The sequence below is a fragment of the Megalobrama amblycephala genome, linkage group LG15, assembly GCF_018812025.1.
Source record: "Megalobrama amblycephala isolate DHTTF-2021 linkage group LG15, ASM1881202v1, whole genome shotgun sequence".
Classification (NCBI taxonomy): Eukaryota; Metazoa; Chordata; class Actinopteri; order Cypriniformes; family Xenocyprididae; genus Megalobrama; species Megalobrama amblycephala.
In genome coordinates, this window is record NC_063058.1 from 4,437,521 (window position 1) to 4,460,886 (window position 23,366).

The 23,366-nt window shown below is 40.5% G+C and overlaps 1 protein-coding gene across 1 annotated transcript in view; it reads left to right on the forward strand.

Annotated features, from left to right (window-relative positions):
• The window catches only part of LOC125246551, a 224,906-nt gene that overhangs the window by 2,089 nt on the left and 199,451 nt on the right, over positions 1-23,366 (forward strand). Inside the window, 2 exon segments of the mRNA XM_048157496.1 lie at positions 17,881-18,585; positions 22,564-23,268. Of these exon segments, the coding sequence (XP_048013453.1) occupies positions 17,881-18,585; positions 22,564-23,268 (1,410 nt within the window).

A 23,366-nucleotide genomic window follows, 5' to 3' on the forward strand; every position in this document is an offset into this window, starting at 1 on the left:
ACCATTTCGGATGCATCAATGATTAACTTAAGTCAAGTCAAGTCATCTTCATTTATAAATAGCGCTTTTCACAATACATATTGTTTCAAAGCAGCTTCACGGTGACAGTGGGAAAATTCTTATCGAGCTAATGTGTTTTTTTCTTATTTTTCTTATATCACTTCCGTTGTTAATTATTATTTTAGGGGCCGCTTAAATGACACCTTTTCTACTGAAAACCGAATACCTTAAATGCATTCTTGCCAGTCATTTACGTGTTTAGTCTATAGGTTTGCGTGTTTGAGTGTGTGTATGTGCGTAGAAGCTCTTAAAAAAATGTGACACTTGCAAAATCACTTGTCTGGGCCCGTATGTATAAAGCCGCTCAGAGTAAAATTTTAGTCTTAAGTGTGTCAAAATTCTAAGAATGATGTAATTTTACTCTTATTCTTAGACTTAAGAATAAGTGTGATTCATACAGGTTCCTAAGTGTCAAGACTAGGTCTTAGCTCCTAAATTATTTAAGAGAGCTGTAGAGGTGTCTTAAGTAACAAGATGGCAGCAGAGAAGAGGAGAGACATGCTCTCCAATGAAGATATGATGTATTGGAGTTATATGATGACATGGACTTGATAAAAAGATATAAACTTGATTGTCAATCCTTTTTGTAACATTTTAATATATTTAAAGGTGCTGTATGCGATTTCTCAAATTCGTTGAACACTGTTGATATTTGAAATCAACCCAAACAAACATTGCTCCACCTCTAAAACTCACTCCAATCCTAACCACCCTGCTCCAAATCGGGTTCGAACCCTGGCCCAATCGCTGCTGGGAGGTGAGGCAAGTGCATTCTCTAGCGGGCATCAGTGTGCTGTAGTTTACCTGAAAAACTCTCACTGTCTGGCCTCTGTTACACAAGCAATACGAGAGTGGATCCAACCAGGTGATCCAACGGTTGCTGGTTGCATCGCAGCCTGCCTGACAGCCATTTCTGCTTGGATGAAGGACCACCACCTTCAGCTCAACCTTGCAAAAACGGAACTGCTGGTGGTTGGTGCCAACCCAACACTTCATCATAACCTTTCAATTCAACTTGGGTCCTCAACCATTACTCCTTCCAGGACAGCCAAGAACCTTGGAGTTGTGATGGATGATTGTTTAAGCTTCACAGATCATGTTGCAACAACGGCCCGGTCCTGCAGATTTGCCTTGTACAACATCAGGAAGATTAGACCCTTCCTATCGGAGCATTCCATACAAATTCTTGTCCAAGCTCTTGTTCTATCCAGACTGGACTACTGTAATGCTCTCTTGGCTGGACTTCCAGCATGCACTGTCAAGCCTCTACAACTGATCCAGAATGCTGCAGCAAGACTGGTCTTCAACGAACCGAAGAGAGCGCACGTCACTCCTCTCTTCATCAGTCTGCATTGGCTGCCAATAGCTGCTCGCATCCAATTCAAGGCTCTGATGTTTGCCTACAGAACGACCGCTGGCTCTGCACCGCTATATCTTAACTCACTACTTCAGACTTATGCACCCTCCAAGTCAAGTCAAGTCAAATTTATTTATATAGCGCTTTTTACAATTGGTAATTGTTTCAAAGCAGCTTTACATGTTAGAAGCACAGAAAAAAGAGAAGTGGTTATAAATAAGCTGTACAAGCAAGCGTGGTAATATGTAACATATACAAGATGGTGCTACATTAAGCCAATGTCGGCTGACTCCCAGGGGTGGAAAAAACCCCCTAGGAGAAAAACCCAGCGTGCTAACACTGGGAAAAAAGTCCTAGGAGGGAAAAAACCCCTTGGAAGATATATATAATATATGTAAATGGATATGGAGATCAAAATCTGAATTATACATTTTTATTATAGAGATTAAAAATAGATTATATATAAATATATGTAAGCGGATACGGAGATTAAAAATCTGAATTATAGATGCAGCCAGAACTGGATCTGTAGGCCCATTGTCTCCTGGGCTACGTTGTAGTCAGGTCCAGACACAGGTTCTCCATCTGATCTGGATACGGCCTGGATCCAGCACCCGGCAAACCTCAGGATAAGCAGAGAGACTGATATTAGCGTAGATGCCATTCTTATTCTGATGTACAGGTATATCTGGTGTTATAGGAAATGTTCTCGGTTCCGGCCGACCTAATTATTGCAGCGTAACAATCCTTTAACGGATTTGAAAAATGTCAATGTATTGATAATGTGTTATGTGTATGCAAGAGCAAAGAGATGTGTTTTTAGTCTAGATTTAAACTGACAGAGTGTGTCTGCTTCCCGAACAATGCTAGGAAGATTGTTCCAGAGTTTAGGTGCTAAATAGGAAAAGGATCTGCCGCCTTCAGTTGATTTTGATATTCTGGGTATTATCAACTGGCCTGAATTCTGAGATCGCAATAGACGTGAAGGACTATAATGCACCAAGAGCTCACTTAGATATTGGGGAGCTAAACCATTTAGAGCTTTATAAGTAAGTAGCAAGATTTTAAAATCTATACGATGTTTAATAGGGAGCCAATGTAATGTTGACAGAACTGGGCTAATATGGTCATACTTTCTGGTTCTAGTAAGAACTCTAGCTGCCGCATTTTGGACCAACTGTAGTCTGTTTAAAAGCCGAGCAGAACAACCACCCAGTAGAGCGTTACAGTAATCTAGTCTTGAGGTCATGAACGCATAAACCAACTGTTCCGCATTTGTCATTGAGAGCATATGTCGTAATTTAGATATATTTTTTAGATGGAAGAAGGCGGTTTTACAGATACTAGAAACATGACTTTCAAATGAAAGATTGGTATCAAAGAGCACATCCAGGTTCCTAACTGAGGACGAAGATTTAATGGAGCACCCGTCAAGTGTTAGAGAGTATTCAAGGTTTTTACGTGAGGAAGTTTTTGGTCCAAAGATTAGGATATCAGTTTTTTCTGAATTTAATAATAAGAAATTTCTTGTCATCCAGTTTTTAATGTCAGCTATGCATTCTGTTAGTTTTGTGAATTTGTAGGTTTCGTCAGGGCGCGAGGAAATATAGAGCTGAGTATCGTCAGCGTAGCAATGAAAACTAACACCATGCTTCCTAATTATCTCTCCTAAGGGCAGCATGTACAGAGTGAAAAGCAACGGTCCTAGTACTGAGCCTTGTGGTACTCCATATTGAAATTGTGATCGATACGACATCTCTTCATTAACTACTACAGACTGATAACGGTCAGATAAGTAAGATTTGAACCATGCCAAAGCAATTCCACTAATGCCAATATAGTTTTCAAGTCTTTTTAAAAGAATGTTGTGATCGATTGTGTCAAAAGCAGCACTGAGATCTAATAACACTAATAGAGAAATACAGCCACGATTGGATGATAAGAGTAGATCGTTTGTAACTCTAACGAGAGCAGTCTCAGTACTATGGTATGGTCTAAATCCTGACTGGAAATCCTCACAGATTCCATTTCTTTCTAAAAAGGAGCACAGTTGTGTTGAAACTGCCTTTTCTAGTATCTTTGACAGAAAAGGTAGATTTGAGATTGGCCTGTAATTTACTAAATCTCTCGGATCTAATTGAGGTTTTTTAATAAGAGGTTTAATAATAGCCTGCTTAAAAGTTTTTGGCACGTATCCTAGAGTTAAAGATGAATTAATTATATCAAGAAGTGGACCTACGACCTCTGGAAGCATTTCTTTCAGTAGTTTAGTCGGCATTGGGTCTAACATACATGTTGTTGATTTTGATGATTTGATAAGTTTAGATAATTCTTCCTCTCCTATAGCGGCGAATGATTCTAGTTTTACCTCAAGGACACTACAGTGCACTGTCTGAAGCGAAACTGTAGACGGTTGCATGTTTATAATTTTCTCTCTAATATTGTCAATCTTGCAAGTAAAGAAGCTCATAAAGTCATTACTGCTGTGCTCTTTGGAAACGTCAGCAGTTGAATCTCTGTTTCTAGTTAATTTAGCCACTGTGTCAAATAAGTACCTAGGATTATGTTTGTTTTCTATTAAGAGATTTGAAAAATAAGTAGATCTAGCATTCCTTATAGCCGTTCTGTACTCAATCATTTTTTCTTTCCACGAAAGGCGAAAAACTTCTAGTTTTGTTTTCTTCCAACTACGTTCAGCTTTTCTCACAGCTCGTTTTAGAGCCCGAGTGTGCTCATCATACCACGGCGTTGGATTAGTTTCCTTAATCTTCTTTAGACGTAAAGGAGCGACTGCATCTAATGTGCTGGAAAAGAGAGAGCCAATAGTTTCTGTTGCAGCATCGAGTTCTTCTAAGTTGTCAGGTATACTAAGGCGATGAAACTGCTCGGGGAGATTATTTATAAAGCAATCTTTAGTGGTAGAAGTGATGGTTCTACCATATTTATGGCTGGGTGGTGGTTTTGTAGCCTTGGCTAACTGTATTATACACGAGACTAAATAATGATCTGATATGTCATCGCTCTGCGGTAGAATTTCAACAGCATCAATATCAATTCCATGCGACAGTATTAGATCTAAGGTATGATTACGACAATGAGTGGGTCCTGACACGTGTTGTCTAACTCCAATAGAGTTTAAAATGTCTGCAAATGCCAATCCAAATGCGTCTTTATTATTATCTACATGGATATTAAAATCACCAACAACAAGGACTTTATCCGCAGCCAGTACTAACTCTGATAGAAAATCAGTATGGTGCCCTGGTGGCCTGTATACAGTAGCCAGCACAAATGTCAACTTACATAATGTTACATAAAGCACCATCACTTCGAAGGAATTATATTTGAAATTCTTTTGAATGATTCTGAATATATTACTATAAATTACAGCAACACCTCCCCCTTTGCCTTTCTGTTGAGGATTGTGTCGATAGTCATAACCTTGAGGACTAGATTAATTTAAAATAATGTAATCATCTGGTTTTAGCCAGGTTTCTGTCAAACACAGCAAGTCTAGTTTATTGTCTGTGATAATTTCATTTACAATAAGTGCTTTTGAAGAAATAGATCTAATATTCAGTAACCCAAGCTTTATCATTTGTTTATCTGATTTATCTGTGATTTTCATTTTTTGAACATCAATTAAATTTTTACCCTTAAAAGGTTTCAGAAGTTTTTTGTATTTACTAGTTCGAGGTACAGACACAGTCTCTATGTGATAATATCTAGGTGAAAGAGTTTCTATGTGCTGTGAATTATCTGAGTTCTGTGACGTGAGGCGGCTAGCAGACGGTCGGTTTAGCCAGTTTGTCTGCGTCCTGATCTGGGCCCTGGTTTGTCATGTTTCAGCTCTAAGACTATTTGCCAAATTTCTAGATAGAAGAGCAGCACCATCCCGGGAGGGATGAATACCATCTCTTTTCAACAGATCAGGTCTGCCCCAAAAGCTTTTCCAATTATCTATGAAACCTATATTATTCTGCGGACACCACTTAGACAGCCAGCCATTGAGTGATGATAACCTGCTAACTATCTCATCACTCCGACGAACAGGAAGAGGGCCAGAACAAATTACTTCTGCTGACATTGAATTTGCGAGTTCACACACCTCTTTAATGTTAATTTTAGTGATCTCCGACTGGCGAAGTCGAACATCATTTGTGCCGACGTGGATAATGATTTTAGAATATTTACGTTTAGCATTAGCCAGCACTTTTAAATTTGCTTTGATGTCAGGTGCTCTGGCCCCCGGCAAACATGTGACTATGGTGGCTGGTGTCTCTATTTTCATGTTCCGTGTAATAGAATCGCCAATAACTAGGGCACTTTCAACAGGATTCTCAGTGGGTGCGTCACTGAGTGGGGAGAACCTGTTTGATGTTCTAATCGGAACGGAAGAGTGGTGTTTGTTCTTGCCACTATGCCGCCTCACAGTCACCCAGTTAGCCTGCTGCGTGGCTTCTACAACCGGAACCGAATGTGCAGTGTTTACTAGGCTAGTCGCATCCAAAGCAGTATCTAAGGCCCTTTCATTCTCACTATCCTCAATTAAAGTTTGGATGCGTGTCTCTAATTCTGAGATTCTCTCTGTCAGCCTGACAATATCCCTGCATTTATCACATGTGTAAGTCTCACTGCTGACAGAAAGAGCTAAGCTGTACATGTTGCATTTAATACACATGATAATCGTCGGACATGACTGACCGTGTTTTTGTACGCCGTCCGAAAAACTGCATCGCACACCGGACTCGCTAGCTGGATGTCTCGGTCGCTTGCCGGTGCCTGGGGCAAGGGTGATGTGCGGGACGCTGTACCTCACGGTGGATCTCTGAATGCCGGGCAGCAAAGTCTCCACAGCTTCCCGATCTGGCGAGGACAGATCAGAATAACATACATCGGATAAATCCGCCATTAGATCGACAAGGAAGGTTAGTTTAGAGGAAAAAATAGACGGTAGCTACACTGTAAAAAATGACCGTGATTTTAACAGTAAAAGACTGTAAAAATGCTGCGGTGAAAAACTGTTGATTGGTTTACAGAAAGTTTCCGTACTATATACGGTGAATAACTGTAATAGATCTAATGGTACATTTAATGTAATTTTACGGTAAAATACCGTTAAATTCACAGTTTTTGGAAGTGAAAAATAACAATTCATTGTAAAATTTACAGTGAAAAACCGTATATTGACATTCCCACAATTCCCTGCGTGGCACTTCACATTTGATATATTTTCGTTGAAATAACTGTTTCTTTAGTTTTTCTCATTTGTTTTCTAATCAGTTATGTACATTAGGGTTTTATGTTACATCTAATGTTGTTAAATTAATGTTTATTGCATTTTTAAAATTTCATGCATGTTACCATGATGGTGTTTAGTGTGTGTGTGAATGACACTGTGTGCACCTTCTATATGTTAGTATTGTGCTTCTCAGCTTGTGGAAAAGCTGCTTGTGATGAACTTTGATTCATCATGTGACTCTCATCACCACTGTGTTTGGTGACTGTCAGTGTATTATAAAGGTACAAAACAGATATTAGTACTTCATTAGGTTAGTAAATTAACATTATATCAGTTAATGAAATACATTATTTTACCGTAAATTTAACAGATTTAAAATGTAAAATTCACATGTAACTCCGTAAGTATGTTTACGGTTTGATGTCATTTTTACAGTATTGTTCTGGTAACCACAGCTGCCGGTATTTTTCCGTAGAAACAACGGGATTTTTTTTTACAGTGTAGCAGGCTAGCGGGCTATGGCTGACACTAGGTGATTACACTGGTAGATTACTAGTAATAAATCGTTCCGTTTAGTAATACTATGCAATAGGTTAAGTAATCTAGTGAAAAACAAGAAAGTTATATTATGTGAATAGGAATAAAGAGAAGGATTTAGGATAAACTCCACGAAGCTCCGAGTGTAGGTCAGACAGCAGGCAGCAGCGTTCTGCAAGCGAACGGCGCTTTGTGGTGCCATCACAAAGGGGCACAAAATCACTCTCATGGACCTTCTCTGGGTCTGTTCCTGGCTGGTGGAATGACCTGCCACGCTCTATCCGAGCAGCTGAGTCTTTAGCCATTTTCAAAAAAATGCTAAAGACATATCTTTTTCGTCAGCACTTGACCCAGTAATAGTAGCACTTACCTTGATTTCTATTCTTCTTCCATCTATTTGTGTATTAAAAAAAAATAAAAAAATCCTTGCTACTAGCACATTACTGACATAACTGTGACTTCACACAGCACTTACATACTGTTGTTCTCATGTTGATTTGATTGATTCTACTATTCTCATTTGTTAGTCGCTTTGGATAAAAGCGTCTGCTAAATGCCTAAATGTAAATGTTTATCACAGCTGACACGAAACAAAATGCTTCATGAAAAATAAAACACAGATGATGAACGAATGACAAGGAAGCACAAAAAATTAACATACAGTACATAAATACAAACAAGAGTTTCTTGTTAATCGCAAACAATTTGGCTTAAACCATCAAAATATGAAGAAAATATTTTTATTTTATTTTGTATTATTTAAATGTTTTAAAATATGACATTGACTACAACATAATCAGTTTTTAATATTTAATTGGTTCTCTCTTGTTTTTGCATGTGTTCATAATTTCTTTGCATGACAGCCTGGCCAAAAATAATTTGAAATAATTTGAAATTTCATTTCATTATCACACATAAAACAATTGACCACAGCTACACGATATGCTTACATCTTTTAACACATTTTTAAAAATATTTGAATTAAGGTTGAAGATGTCAGTTTTCATATGGCTGGACATCACATTTGGCCACTACTTCATGGCAGTTCATTGACTTTCCAACTGACCATCAAACCATGCAACAAAAGAAAGCCACTTTTGTGTTGACTGTGCTTCCCTAGAGTTGTTGTAGCCGTTGATGAACTTGTGTTCACATCATTGCTCCAATTGTAGATGAGACAACATTTATCAATAGAAAAAGATTCCACACCATCAATACTAATTTGTGATAATTTTGCACAATGGAAAGCTATTTTAAAAAAATTAATTAAATTATTAAAACATTTCGGTGTCTTTTTCAATGATTTTTTTTTTATAATAACATTAAATGATTGGTATTGTGCTGCTGTGACTTCACCCTTACAGACTCGCTATTGGCTTATTCAGAGGTTGAGGGCGACCATTTTGAGTTGATATCATTGTAGTCCTTAGTTCACAACACTTAAAGGTGCTCTAAGTGATGTCACATGTTTTTAGGCCAAAACATTTTTTGTCACATACAGCAAACATCTCACTATCCGCTAGCTGCCTGTCCCCTGAACAAACTGTAAAAAAAACGCGGTCTCTGTAGTCGCCACAAGCTCCGAAAACGGCAACAAAAACAAACTGGCCTGGACCACGAAACAATAAACAGTGCCTCAGCCAATAACCGATAAGCAGCGTCAATACGCAAGCTACTTACATTTTAAATGCGCGTTCATGACTGTTTCAGGAAGCACGAAGTGGAGGAGCAGTAGGGAGGGTCTAGCTAGCCTCTGTTTTGTTTGACAACACTTTGAACGTCAACAGAAAGTTACTCCACCCAGGATCGCTTAGAGCACCTTTAAGTCAGCACTTAAGAAGCAGTCTTATACTTTACTAAATGTTGGTTTTAGTTTCTTTATAAAAGTCTCCTATTCTTAGAAAAGTCCTACTCTTTACTACGAATTTTTTGACACTTAAGTCAAAACTTAAGACTATTCTTAAGAGCATTTTTTTGAGAAGTTTTATACATATGGGCCCTGGTCTGCATAATACAGAGAAATTAGTTGTGTCCATGGATCTATGCGAACCAGAATAATTTCGATAACATTCTATCTATACATAGGGAAAGGAAAGGTTTAGTTGAAATGTCAGGGCTGCGTTACCTTTAGGGCTGTACGATAATGGTTAAACTGATAATCACAATATTTTGCTCAAAATCATAATCACGATTATTTATTATGATTATTCTATCAAAAAGGGTAATGTAGTTATGGCCATTTTGCACGTTCTTTACCAACCAACACTTCACCAAAAAGGCCTGTAGGTGGCACACCGACTTCATTTAACCAACTATGATAACTTTGTTAGATGGTAAATCAATACAAAACACATGGTTTTGGTGAGCACTTTGTAATCTGTATTTACATTAGATTTTAAAGCAACACAATTTGTTTGCAAATGAGACAAACCACAGATTCAGATTGCCCTGCAAATTCGTAAAGCAAAGAATGATGCTTTTTGATATAGCCTATATATATATATATATATACAGTACAGTCCAAAAGTTTGGAACCACTAAGATTTTTAATGTTTTTAAAAGAAGTTTCGTCTGCTCACCAAGGCTACATTTATTTAATTAAAAATACAGTAAAAAACAGTAATATTGTGAAATATTATTACAATTTAAAATAACTGTGTACTATTTAAATATATTTGACAAAGTAATTTATTCCTGTGATGCAAAGCTGAATTTTCAGCATCATTACTCCAGTGTCAGTGTCACATGATCCTTCAGAAATCATTCTAATATGCTGATTTGCTGCTCAATAAACATTTATGATTATTTTCAATGTTGAAAACAGTTGTGTACTTTTTTTTCAGGATTCCTTGATGAATAGAAAGTTCAAAAGAACAGCATTTATCTGAAATACAAAGCTTCTGTAGCATTATACACTACCGTTCAAAAGTTTGGGGTCAGTAAGAATTTTTATCTTTATTTTTTTGAAAAGAAATTAAAGAAATGAATACTTTTATTCAGCAAGGATGCATTAAATCAATCAAAAGTGGCAGTAAAGACATTTATAATGTTACAAAAGATTAGATTTCAGATAAACACTGTTCTTTTGAACTTTCTATTCATCAAATAATCCTGAAAAAAAATATTGTACACAAATATTTTGTACAATTGTACACATTAAATGTTTCTTGAGCAGCAGATCAGCATATTAGAATGATTTCTGAAGGATCATGTGACACTGAAGACTGGAGTAATGATGCTGAAAATTCAGCTTTGCCATCACAGGAATAAATTACTTTGTGAAATATATTCAAATAGAAAACAGTTATTTTAAATTGTAATAATATTTCACAATATTACTGTTTTTACTGTATTTTTAATTAAATAAATGTAGCCTTGGTGAGCAGACGAAACTTCTTTTAAAAACATTAAAAATCTTAGTGGTTCCAAACTTTTGGACTGTACTGTATATATATATATATATAAATGTCCCTGGCTAGATTTTTAGAATATCCCAGTGGTGATATGGTACGATCAACTGATTAACATTATGAAAACTGGTAAAATCTTTATGAAATTTAAAAGATAAAACAGCAAAACTCCTAATATTATTTCCAATAATTCAAAATTATGTTCATGAATTGTCACATAGGTTGCAAAAGTGCATTCTGCAAACAGTAAGGTGGAGATGCTGTGTTGCATTTGTTGAAATGAATTGCTGAAGGTTTGATCATGGCAGATTTAGTCACACAAATAGTACAAGTGGCTTGTGAAGAAACAAAGACTGGCTGTATGACACTTTCACTGAAGCAGAATTTTGCTGTGAAGATCGCTAAACTCCAGCGCACACATTTGTTTTCAGATCATCAGTGCTTCTTCCGCATGTAGAGGGACCGCGTGCACAGAGTAGCCATGTTGCACGGATTAAGTAAAACACCGGGAAGAAAGTATATCCTTTAAAGGGAAAAGCTCTATTTGGGGGAGTTAAGCTCTTTGCATCTGACAACCACAAGCATATCCCAAAGAAAAAACATGTTTTCAGGATAAATAACAAGCGGGCCAATATTGTGACGATTATTTGTAATCAGTCGAGAGAAGCAGATATCGTTATTGCAATTAAAATACGATTAATCGTGCAGCCCTAGTTACCGTCATGTCTAGATGCCGGTCCTTCATCTCATCTGGATACGGCCTGGATCTGGCAGGTTGCGGCAAACCTTGGGATAAACAGAGAGAGACTAATATTAGCGTACACTCCATTCTTCTTATGATGTAGCGAGTACATCAGGTGTCATGGGAAGTGTTCCCGGTTCTGGCTGACCTAATCTATGCAGCCTAACAATTTACATGATTTGAATTAAATTAATTAAAGTAGCTAATGTGTCATGTATATGCAGGTTTAAACAGATGTGTTTTTAGTCTAGATTTAAATTGACAGAGTGTGTCTGCTTCCTGAACAGTGATAGGAAGACTGTTCCAAAGTTTAGGTGCCAAATAGGAGAAGGATCTACCACCCGTAGTTGATTTTGATATTCTAGGTATTATCAACTGGTCAGAATTCTGAGATCGCAATACATGTCAAGGACTATAATGCATTAAGAGCTCGCTCAGGTACTGGGGAGCTAAACCATTTAGTGCTTTGTAAGTAATTAGCAAGATTTTAAAATCTATACGATGTTTAACAGGAAGCCAATGCAATGATGACAGAACTGGGCTAATATGGTCATACTTATAGTTCTAGTAAGAACTCTAGCTGCTGCATTTTGTACGAGCTGTAGTTTATTTATCAAGTGGGATGAACAACCACCCAGTAAAGCATTACAGTAATCTAGCCTTGAGGTCATGAACGCATGAACTAACTGTTCTACATTTTTCATTGAGAGCATATGTCGTAGTTTAGATATATTTTTCAGATGGAAGAATGTAGTTTTACAGATGCTATGGCCTTCAAATGAAAGATTGGTATCAAAAAGCACACCCAGGTTCCTAGCTGACGATGAAGACTTAACAGAGCAGCCATCAAGTGTTAGACAGTATTCTAGGTTATTACGTGAAGAAGTTTTTAGTCCAAAAATTAGAATGTCTCTTTTTTTCTGAATTTAGTAGTAGGAAATTACTGGTCATCCAGTTTTTTATATCAGCTATGGATTTCATTCATTTTGTGAACTGGTAAGTTTCATCAGGTGTGAAGAAATATAGAGCTGAGTATCATCAGTGTAACAGTAACCACGTTTCCATTACAGATTTGTGCAAAACTTTTGCAATATTTTCTAAATGTCGATAAAAAACGTCTCAGGTTACAGATGTAACCCTGGTTCCCTGAGTAGGGAACAAGACGCTGCGTGGAAACGCATTGGGAACCTTCTGCGTGATGTAGTCACTGAAGCACTCATGTATCTAACCAATCGCGTAGCGAGACGTCAGAGAAGGGTGACGTCACGGACCAGGAAACTATAAAGCATGCCCGGATGCAGAGAACGCTAGCTTCTGAAAAAGTCTGAAGCAAGCACTCGCAAGTATGCAGGGGGTACGGCAGGAGACGCAGCGTCTCGTTCCCTACTCAGGGAATCAGGGTTACATCTGTAACCTGAGACGTTCCCTTTCGTGGGAACTGTCGATGCTGCGTGGAAACGCATTGGGAACGCTATCCCAACTGTGCCGTAGCTTCAAATACTTGTCAAAGTTATCTTGACAGAACAGAGGACCCCGGAGTGGAGCCAACATCAAGGTTGTAAAACCTGATAAATGTGTGCTGGCATGACCATCCAGCTGCATCACATATATCATTGATAGATACACCTGACATCAAAGCTTTTGATGCCGCCATACCCCTAGTAGAATGGGCTCGGACATTTAATGGAGAAGGCTGACTGGCCGCTTCATAGGCAAGTGTGATGGCCTCGACCACCCACTTGCTCATCCTCTGCTTGGATGCTGGGCCCCCTTTCCTAGGGGACCCATAACAGACAAACAGCTGATCTGATTTATGCCACAGGGCAGCTCTGTGCACGTAAGCATCCAAAGCCCTCACCGGGCAGAGCAGATTTAGTTTTTCCTGATCCGAGGATTCAAAAGGAGGAGGATAAAAGGCCTGGAGCACAATGGGGCCTGGAACATGGGTAGGGACCTTTGGGACATAGCCAGGTCTAGGATATAGGAATGCCTTCACCATTCCTGGAGCAAATTCAAGATATGAAGGAGCAACTGAAAGTGCTTGAAGATCTCCTATTCTTTTTAGAGATGTGATAGCTAGCAGCAAAACAGTTTTCAGAGTGAGGAACCTCTCAGGAACCTCCTCCAGTGGTTCAAAGGGAGCCTCAGCCAACCCTCGTAAAACCACGGCCAAGTCCCTGGCCGGAACCCTTGTGCGCACTGGAGGCCTCAACCCTCAGTGTGCCATTGAGGAAGCGTGTGACGAGGGGGTCTCGTCCTACCGAGGAATCCCCCTCAAGAGGAGCATGATAGGCCGATATGGCCGCCACATAAACCTTCAAGGTTGAGTGGGATAAACCCTCCGAGAATTTTCCTTGGAGGAATCTTAGCACAGAGCTAATAGAGGAATGGACTGGGTCCGTATTATTTTGTCTACACCAAGTAGCAAATACATTCCATTTATAGGAATACAGCTTCCTCGTGGCGGGAGCTCTGGAGTTAAGAATGGTCTCCACAACCTCGGTTGGGAGACCGGCGTCTATGAGCCTGGCCCCCTCAGAGGCCAGGCCCATAGCTTCCACAGTTCTGGGCGGGGATGTATTATCGTACCGCCCGCTTGTGACAGGAGGTCCTGTCTGAGAGGAAGCTCCATTGGGGAGCCGTCTAGAAGGGACACTAGGTCCGAGAACCATATCCTGGTTGGCCAGAAGGGGGCCACCAGTATTAGGCTGACCCCTTCCCGGCGTACTTTGTCCAGAACTCCCAGGAGCAGAGCGATCGGGGGAAATGCGTACAGACGCGGCCTCGGCCACGTCTGTACCATGGCATCCAGCCCCAAGGGTGCTGGATGTGTCAGGGAGTACCAGAACGGACACTGGGTTGACTCTCCCGAAGCAAACAGGTCGACTTCTGCACGACCGAAATTTTTCCATAGGAGGTCCACCACTTCTGGGTGAAGCCTCCACTCCCCGGGCCTCGGCCCCTGCCTCGACAGGGCGTCTGCTCCCACATTTTGATACCCTGGGATGTAGGCTGCCCTCAGAGAGAGCAGCTTCACCTGGGACCACAGGAGGATTAGACGGGCCAAGTAATACAGTTTGCGAGACCGCAGACCCCCCTGATGGTTTATATATGCGACCACTGCTGTGTTGTCTGTGCGGACCAACACATGGTGGTCTCTCAGGTCCGGGAGAAAGTGTTTTAAAGCCAGAAACACCGCCATCATCTCCAGCCGATTTATGTGCCAGGAGAGCTGATGGTCCTCCCATAGACCCTGAGCCGAGCGACCACTCATGATCGCCCCCCAGCCCGTGAGGGAAGCATCTGTCGTAAGCATTACACGACGACCAGAAGTCCCCAGCACGGGTCCCTGGGACAGGAACCAGGGATCTTTCCACATGGCCAGAGCACGAGAGACTGGCCTCTGGTGTTTTTTGAGCACTTGACTCGCTGCTCTGACGCGGCGCCGGCAGAGAGACGAATCAAGTGGCCGGCCCTCCTCGGAGGGTCGGCGGAGACCGCTGTGTCCTGACGCACACTGGGTGGCAGGGTTAACAGACCGGAGCGGGGGATAGATATATTTTTCCCCGGCACCCTTCGGAGGGGGCCGCCCTCAGCGGTTCCTGACCCACAGATGTCAGGACCACTTCGAAGCCTTCCTAGCGATAATGACGGCCCACAGGTCCGTCTTACCCTTGGAAGGCTTCCTTTGAGCGGACCGACCCGATCCCCAAGCACTCTGCGGGGGAGCACGGGCAGCCACGCTCACTTTCTGTTGCGCTCTGTGGTGCGCCGAGGAGCTCGTAGACGGCTGAGGCTGCTCCCGCTCAGCAGCCTCGGGGGGATTTCTTGATCCGGGGGAGGATTGCTTTTTAGCCTCCTGGAAGCTCTCAACGACTGTTGTAACAGCGTCGCCGAAGAGGCCCGCAGGAGACAGCGGCGCGTCCATAAGGGCAGCTTTATCTCGCTCCTTTATGTCCGAGAGGTTCAGCCACAGATGCCTCTCCATGGCCACCAAGGCTGCCATAGACCGGCCTATTTCTTTGGCCGTCTCTTTGGTGGCACGGAGAGCCAGGTCAGAAGCCATTCTGATTTCCTGGATGCAATCAAATGTGGCCTCCCCGCTTTCGTCGAAACCTGGTGCACGTGTGAACACACTTTCTGTATCGCTTGTCCGCCATTATAAGTGCCTTATATATATATATATATATATATATATATATATATATATATGTACACATATGCACACATATATGTACACATATATGTACACATATATATATATATACACATATATGTACATATATGTACACATAATATAGGAAAATGGCCAATTTTATATATGTCACATATATTAAAAACCTATATCAAACCTATATTGAAACATATATGTTTATATAGGTTTTTTCCATGTGGGACCAATTTCACGTGTTCGTGTAGCGGTGTGTTTTCTGCGTTGTGTCGTAATCAAAGACAGACTGCGAAAAATCTTGCCATCAGGTCCTCACTTTATTCTGTATAACACAAATGGCAATATATGAGGACTTGTGCAGCATACAAACAGCATGCGGCAGCAACGCACAACGCTGAGAAAGAGAGATATTAAAAGTAACTTAAGTAAAGAAAAATAATCAACGAAACATCTGAATGTACATCACAGAGGGGTTTTGGATTACAATCATACAAATATATCATGTGAATTCAGCTGTTACATGAAACATGGCCTTAATTGAATCACCGCAAAAACTTTGTGCGACCTACCGCTGTGATGTCTCATGCAGACTGGGAAGCAGCAAAGTGCGTCAACACCCCAAGTCAGCATGGCGGCAGGAAACCCCAAATATGGTCATGGCAAGTGGAATCACAAAATAATTGTCTAAATACATAACTGCTACATTCGCACATACATAAGTTCTTGCATAATTTTTTTCGTTAATTCTTAGTTTTTGCCTTGATAATAGAAAATATGAGCTAGGCATCATGTATGACAGTCAAAAATGAGATATGAGCTACAAAATGACCAGATCCTGCCATTAACTATATAGAAGACATATCTTGTATGTATAGGGCATATATATGGATATGAAGAAGCAATACAGGAGACCTATATTTCCTGTATATGCACATATATGCACCTCAATTTTGCCTATATGTGGCATATATACACATATATGCAGTGTATATATACACGCATATATGCAGCATATATATAGCATATATGCAGTATATATGCGCATATATGCAGCATATATATAGCATATATGCAGTATATATGCGCATATATGCAGCATATATATAACATATATGCAGTATATATGCGCATATATGCAGCATATATATTATCATATATGTGCATATATGCAGCATATATGTACATATACACTGCATATAGGTTTCATATATGCGCATATATCCACATATAGGTTCTTTCCATGTGGGCAGGTGCATAGACATCTAATACTATTAGTTTCTAGTATGTTAATTATTAATTGTTAATAGATTAAAAGGCTAGCCTACTATTAGTATTGGATGTCAAACTTAAACAACATAAGATTCCTCTAGGCTCGAGCGCAACTGATGACGCTTTAAACTGACGATCGAAGGATCAAGAATATTCCAAAATACAAATAAGATTTCATTTGATTCATTCGTCCTCATTTTCTTTGTTTTTTCTTTGTTTTTTTTGCATCCTCCCATTGCATCTATGGCAGTGGTCTCTAACTCAATTCCTGGAGGGCCACAGCTTTGCACAGTTTAGCTCCAGCCAGCTCCAACTCACACCTGCTTGGCTTGGAAGTTTCTAGTAATCTTGAAGACCTTGATTAGCTGGATCAGGTGTGTTTGATTAGGGTTGGAGCAAAACTATGCAGAGCTGTGGCCCTCCAGGAATTGAGTTTGAGATCACTGATCTATGGGGTGAAGCTGAAGCACGAGGAAAGAGAGACACACCCTGTCTCATCTTCTGTACAAACACACATCTTTAAAGAATGATATGACAAGTGACCTGTAAATGCGAAAAAAACTGTTTCCATTGCAGTTTTGCGAAATATTCCTTTTTCGAATGGCCTGAAAAACCACCTCATGTGAGAGTTAAAACTTTTTTGCAATATTTGGCAGTTTTTGCAAAATTCATGTATCCTAGTGATAAAGATGAATTAACGATATTAAGAAGAGGATCTATGACCTCTGGAAGCATCTCTTTCAATAGCTTAGTTGGTATAGGGTCTAAGGGTGTACTCACACTAGGCACTCTGAACCGTGCCCAAGCGCTTTTGACCCTCAAAGCCCAGTTCGTTTGACAAGTGTGAGTGCTCCGTTCCGTGCCCTGGTGCAGTTCGTTTAGCCGGCCCTGGCCTGCTTGGAAGAGGTGGGCCAGAGGACACAGAGACACACTGGGTTGGGCTCGAGCGCAGTTCACATGCAGTGTGAGCGCAAAGTAGGCTATTATTATGATGTGATTAGCATATTTTAGCAGGCTACAGCTTTCTTGCGAACTGTTCAAAAAGCACAATCAACAGAATAAGTGTGTTTTTTTTTTCTCTATTTGTTTCAGGTGACGCTCAACATCTCTTAAATCTGAGGATTGTGTTGATGGGGTATAGAGATGCTGGGAAGAGTTCAACAGGAAACACCATCCTGGGCAGAGAGGAGTTTGACTTGAAGAGATCTGCTCAGTGTGTGAGGAGACATGGAGAAGTAGCAGACAGACACATCACTGTCATTGAAGCTCCAGGATGGTGGAGTAATCAACCTGTAGAGTTCAGTCCTGAGATACTGAAACAGGAGATTTTGCTCAGTGTGTCTCTGTGTCCTCCAGGACCACATGCTGTACTGCTGATCATACGTGTGGACACTAGATTTAAAGAGACTGAGAGAAAATCAGTGCAGGGTCATCTGGATCTTCTCAGTGAGAGAGTCTGGAGTCACACTATAGTTCTGTTCACTCATGGAGACTCTCTGTTAGACACATCTATAGAGCAGCACATTGAGAGTGAAGGACAGGATCTTCAGCGGCTGCTGGAAAAATGTGGGAACAGGTATCATGTTCTCAACAATCACAACAGGAGTGACGACACTCAGATCAAGGAGCTGCTGGAGAAGATTGAGGAGACAGTGGCACAAAACAACGGCCGCCATTTTGAAATAGACAGAAAGATTATACAGGAGGTGGAAGAGAGAAGAAGAGCAGAGGAAGAGAGAGCAGAAGAACGAATGAAGAGGATGAAGAAACAGAGGGAAAACATCAGATCACAGATGAGTGAGTCCACATACTTTATAGTGCAGATATTCACACTCAGTATATGAAGTAAATCATGAAAATGTGACAGTCACAGCAATAATATCAAGAAACTTCTCGTGATTAACCATTATTTGTAGAGGCATTCCTGATAGCAGCTCACAGTGACGCCCCTAAAAGCTGAAGGAAATAAATACTTTCTTAAACAATCCTGTTTTTCATAGGGTGTGCTTTTGAATCCCTTTACCTAATCCCTAGAGAACAATAAAATAAAACAAACAAAATGATCAAAAAACAACTGCAATCAGCTTGTCATGAATATAACTCAAACATCATCTTTTCATCTATAGACACGCTCATGTTTGTCTGTTCTGAAGCAGCAGGAAGTGAGTTTCGTCAAACACACTTTGAAAGAACATTACAAGTAAAAACTACTAGACTGCTGATGGATCTATATTTCATTTGAAGCTCCAACTAAAGCAAAAATGTGTCATGTAAAATTTACACTCTTAAAAGAAAGTTATTTTTATAAAAAAATAAATAAATCCCAAATTGTTTACAGTTTTTTGCAAGACACTTTTCCTGTTTTCATATTGGTTAATACAGAGAAGATTTTGGATCTGTTTATGCCAATTTAGGATCAGTGTTTTTTTATATATATTTTTTAATAAATATATGCAGTGTTTTTTGTCTTTCTTTCCATCTAGTAAATGAATGTAAATGTAATACTGTAATGGATGGGATGGGACAACAGAGTTGGAGATCCACATGCGGGCTTTATTAATAGGTTGAGGGTAGTCATACAGGCAGAGGGTCAAACACCAGCAATCAGATAGAGGAAGGCAATGCCAAAGAGTAATCCAAATACAGGCAAGGGTCTAGGCAGGCAGCAAACAATCATAAACAGTCCAGGGTCAAAAACACAGGCTATGCAAGGCAAGGAACAAGGAACACAGAGACAAGGTCAGATACAAATCTAAACAATACTCAGCAACGTGTGTCTGAGGGGGTGCATTATAAAGGGTTGCTGATTGGAAATAGGTGTGAGTGCCTAGCTGGGGAATTGTGGGAAATGTAATCGCCATCACCTGCTTTCAAATGGAGCGGCATTTAACAGACAGAGCCGTAGTTCACTGATAAGCCACGCAATATCGCGTTCATATCGCAGATGAATCGCCTTCGATATTGAATGCGATATTTGCGTGGCTTATCAGTGAACTACGGCTCTGTCTGTTAAATGCCGCTCCATTTGAAAGCAGGTGATGGCGATTTAGAGGTAATCAGGGAACCGGCTTTACTGACGAAATGCGCGTGAGAATCGCATGCGATATATTGCCCATCCCTAGTTTGCTGGTGGTAATACACACCAGTGCATTGATAACACTTTCCCAGGTGTGAACACACACAAGAAAGAGAGATATTCATTGGTTTAGAGCGGATATTTATTTATTTTTAACGAATATACTTCCTAACAACATTATTCTGAAGCTATAATTTAGTCTTGTTTAATCTGTGTGTTCTGTGATCTGTTATGTTTTGTGTGTAGATCATTGAAATTTAGCAATTTTCTTTTCTCCATAATTATTAGGGCCCAAGTCGAAGGCGAAGGCCCTATTGTTTTCATTAAGATAATTATTTTTTTGACTATTCGGGCACTTTTGGGGCCCTTACCATGCTCAAAAACTCTTGAAACTTTGCACACACATCGGAATCGTTGGCCATCAGGGCCGGGCAGAAGCTGGTACCCGGGCGTGGCAGGGGGACTCGACAGCGCCCCTTGAACGGTGTCTAAAGACTTGGTCCATATATCAAACACGCTTGCACGTATTTGTATGAAACTCGGTACACAGACACTAACAACTTTCGTGCTCTAAGTTATACGTCACCTCAACAGGAAGTCGGCTATTATGGGTTGTTTGGAAAACGCATGCTCTGGAATTTGATATACTCCTCCTAGGCAATTAGTCCGATCACCATCAAACTTGGTCAGCTTGAAGTCAAGACACTGATGATGCTAAATTGCAAGCGGACTTTTGATATCTCGAACGGTTTGGCCGTGGCAGGGCAACAAATTTATGGGGAGAAAAGGGAAACAGGAAATGTGTAATAATGTCTGCATACATTGATTGATTTTTATGAAACTTCAGCTGTGTGTTCGTTGTAGGAGGCTAATCACATGGATGGGACTATTGTTGTGAAGTGTGTCACTTTCAAAATGCTTTGAGATCACCCTCTTTTTTTACCCGATTTCAACTTCATCAGTCTAATGTCAATACACAGATATAGACCTGTGAAAAGAATTGTGATATCTCAAACACTGTTGCCATGGCAATGCATCAAACTTTAATTTTCATTTTGGATGCTTTTGAGACACTTAGCATGCTTCTAATTGCATGAAACTCAATACAAACATCAGAGATGTCATCCAGTAGACATGGGCAAAACCGTAGAAACAGGCGGGGAGGAGGGCCTCTATAGCGCAATCTTTTGACAAAAGTGTGGGGGTTACTTTAACCTACAGTCACCAAACTTGGTACACATATTGATCTCATTAAGCCGGACAACTTTCTAATTTACAACCATTAGCTCCAACCAACAGGAAGTCAGATATTTTGGTTTGGATGTGGATTTCACACACACACACACACACACACACACACACACACACACACACACACACACACACACACACACACACACACACACACACACACACACACACACACACACCTACATTTCATTGTATACCACACATATTGAAATTAAATGAAAGCATTCTTTTGGTGCATAAGAAACAAACAATAGCTCAGGCAGGTCACAAAACATATGAAGAGAAGTGTTAGTATAATACAACACCAGCAATCACAGACATAGACATAGGCCTTTTATGTTTAACCGTTTTAAATGGCCATTGCCCGCTGCTCACAGTTGCTCTGAAGCCACCGGGCTTGGGCCCGTCATCGCTGCTTGCAGCTATATATATACATTTTTTTCGAACTATTTGGGCACTTTTGGGACCCTAACTATGCTCGAAAACTCTTTAAACTTTGCACACACATCGGAATCGTCTGCCATCAGGGCCAGGCAGAAGCTGGTACCTGGGCGTGGCAGGGGGGCTCGACAGCGCCCCCTTGAATGGGCTCCAAAACTTGGTCCATATATCAAACACGCTTGCACGCATTAGTATGAAACTCGGTACACACATAGATCTCATCGGGCATAAAACAACTTTCGTGCTCTAAGTTATACGCCAGCTCAACAGGAAGTCTGTTATTATAGGTTGTTTGAAAAACGCATGCTGTGGAATTTTATATACTCCTCCTAGGCGATTAATCTGATCACCACCAAACTCGGTCAGCAAGTTAAGACATTGATGAAAAATTGCCAGGGGATTTTTGATATCTCAAACAGTTTGGCCGTGGCGAGGCAACGAATTTATGGCTAGAAAAAGGAGACAGAAAATGTGTTATAACTTTATTTAGCTGCAAAGGAAAACTTTGCACTCATTTCAAAGTGACCTATGACATTCTATGACCTGAAATTCATCTAATTTTAAATGATTTCATGGATGTGGCTGTTGTGGTTTGTGATTATAGGAGCACCAGCTGCTGCATAAATGTGGTGTGAATTTGACATAGACCTTTTATGTTTAACTGTTTTAAATGCCCATTGCCCGCCGTGCACAGTTGCTCTGAAACCAACTGGGTGGCGAGGCCAACGGGCTTTGGCCTGTCATTGCTGCTTGTAGCTATATTTCATAATTATTGCCGATCAATATCAATAACATTTTGTTCAACTCTGATTTAAGATTTGATTTAATGTGAGATACACTTATATGTCATTTTCTAATCAATAATGTCTATTTTGACACCCATACAGATACAGTGAACTTTATTTCAGTAATTCCTTTTTCACACACAGAGAGAGAGAAAGATTCCTTAAGAAGACTTAAGATGTCACCCATCTTAAGAAGTGTGTGTTGTTCTCTATTTGTTGCAGGTGACGCTCAACATCTTTCAGGGCTGAGGATTGTGTTGATGGGGTATAAAGGAGCTGGTAAGAGTTCAGCTGGAAACACCATCCTGGGCAGAGAGCAGTTTGACTTGAAGAGATCTGCTCAGTGTGTGAGGAGACATGGAGAAGTAGCAGACAGACACATCACTGTCATTGAAACTCCAGGATGGTGGTGGAGTTACACTGTAGAGTTCAGTCCTGAGAGACTGAAACAGGAGATTTTGCTCAGTGTGTCTCTGTGTCCTCCAGGACCACACGCTGTACTACTGATCATACGTGTGGACTCTAGATTTAAAGAGACTGAGATAAAAGCAGTGCAGGATCATTTGGATCTTCTCAGTGAGAGAGTCTGGAGTCACACTATAGTTCTGTTCACTCATGGAGACTCTCTGTTAGACACATCTATAGAGCAGCACATTGAGAGTGAAGGACGGGATCTCCAGCGGCTGCTGGACAAATGTGGGAACAGGTATCATGTTCTCAACAATCTCAACAGGAGTGACGACACTCAGATCAAGGAGCTGCTGGAGAAGATTGAGGAGACAGTGGCACAAAACAACGGCTGCAATTTTGAAATTGACAGAAAGATTTTACAGGAGATGGAAGAGAGAAAAAGAGCAGAGGAAGAGAGAGCAGAAGAACGAATGAAGAGGATGAAGAAACAGAGAGAAAACATCAGATCACAGATGAGTGAGTCCACATACTTTATAGAGCAGATATTCACACTGAGTATATGAAGTAAATCATGAAAATGTAACAGTCACAGCAATAATATCAAGAAACTTCTC